General features: G+C 27.7%; 1 protein-coding gene across 2 annotated transcripts in view; it reads right to left on the bottom strand.

The window, feature by feature from the left end:
* Positions 1 to 508: 508 nt before the first annotated feature.
* The window catches only part of LOC141763850 (platelet-derived growth factor receptor beta-like), a 37,946-nt gene continuing 36,856 nt past the window's right edge, over positions 509 to 1,598 (bottom strand). For both annotated transcript variants that reach the window (XM_074628610.1, XM_074628611.1), the window contains exon 24: positions 509 to 657. In XM_074628610.1, coding sequence (XP_074484711.1) covers positions 524 to 657 — 134 coding nt within the window. In that variant the 3' untranslated portion in view covers positions 509 to 523. The remainder of the gene's footprint in view (positions 658 to 1,598) is intronic.

Raw genomic sequence — 1,598 nt, forward strand, 5'->3', positions numbered from 1 at the left:
GAGGATCTATAGAGGAACTATAGAGGAACTATAGAGGATCTATAGAGGAACTATAGAGGATCTATAGAGGATCTGTAGAGGAACTATAGAGGATCTATAGAGGATCTATAGAGGAACTATAGAGGATCTATAGAGGATCTATAGAGGAACTATAGAGGAACTATAGAGGATCTATAGAGGAACTATAGAGGATCTATAGAGGATCTGTAGAGGAACTATAGAGGAACTATAGAGGATCTATAGAGGATCTATAGAGGAACTATAGAGGAACTGTAGAGGAACTATAGAGGAACTACAGAGGAACTATAGAGGATCTATAGAGGAACTATAGAGGAACTATAGAGGATCTATAGAGGAACTATAGAGGATCTATAGAGGATCTATAGAGGAACTATAGAGGAACTATAGAGGATCTATAGAGGAACTATAGAGGATCTATAGAGGATCTGTAGAGGAACTATAGAGGATCTATAGAGGAACTATAGAGGATCTATAGAGGATCTATAGAGGAACTATAGAGGATCTACAGATGGAGAGAAGCCTCCAGAGGTTCATACATGCCGTGAGGAGCGTGATCAGGTGGACTCATCCTGTAGCCTCTCTTCAGTGCAGAGTAGAACTCCTGGGTCAGAGGGAGGTCCGGGTACGGGCTAACACCTGGAGACAAAACACACTCAGCATACTGCTGCTGCTGCACACTATAGACGGGTTCTATTGGCTTAGCTAACGTTAGCTAACCCAATAGAACCCCCTTAGCTATATATACAGTGTATATATATAGACTGTATATATATACACTGTATATATATATATATATACAGTGTATATATATACAGTCTATATATATATACAGTATATATATATATATATATACAGTGTATATATATACAGTGTATATATATACACTGTATATATATATATATATATAGTGTATATATATATATATACAGTATATATATATATATATATATATACAGTGTATATACACTGTATTTATATATATACTGTATATATATATATATAGTGTATATATATATATACACTATATATATATATATATACAGTGTATATATATACACTGTATATATATACTGTATATATATATATATACACTATATATATATATATATATACAGTGTATATATATATATATATATACAGTGTATATATACTGTATATATATATATACAGTATATATATATACAGAGGATATATATATATATACAGTATATATATATACAGTGTATATATATATATACAGTATATATATACAGTATATATATGTATATATACTGTATATATATATATACAGTGTATATATATACACTGTATATATATATATATACACTGTATGTGTATATATATACACTGTATATATATATATATACAGTGTATATATATATATATACAGTGTATATATATATATATACAGTATATATATATATATATATATATATATATACAGTGTATATATATACACTGTATATATATATATACAGTGTATATATACTGTATATATATATATACAGTATATATATATACAGTGTATATATATATACTGTATATATATACAGTGTATATATATATATACAGTATAT

The sequence above is a fragment of the Sebastes fasciatus genome, unplaced genomic scaffold, assembly GCF_043250625.1.
Source record: "Sebastes fasciatus isolate fSebFas1 unplaced genomic scaffold, fSebFas1.pri Scaffold_63, whole genome shotgun sequence".
Taxonomy (NCBI): Eukaryota; Metazoa; Chordata; class Actinopteri; order Perciformes; family Sebastidae; genus Sebastes; species Sebastes fasciatus.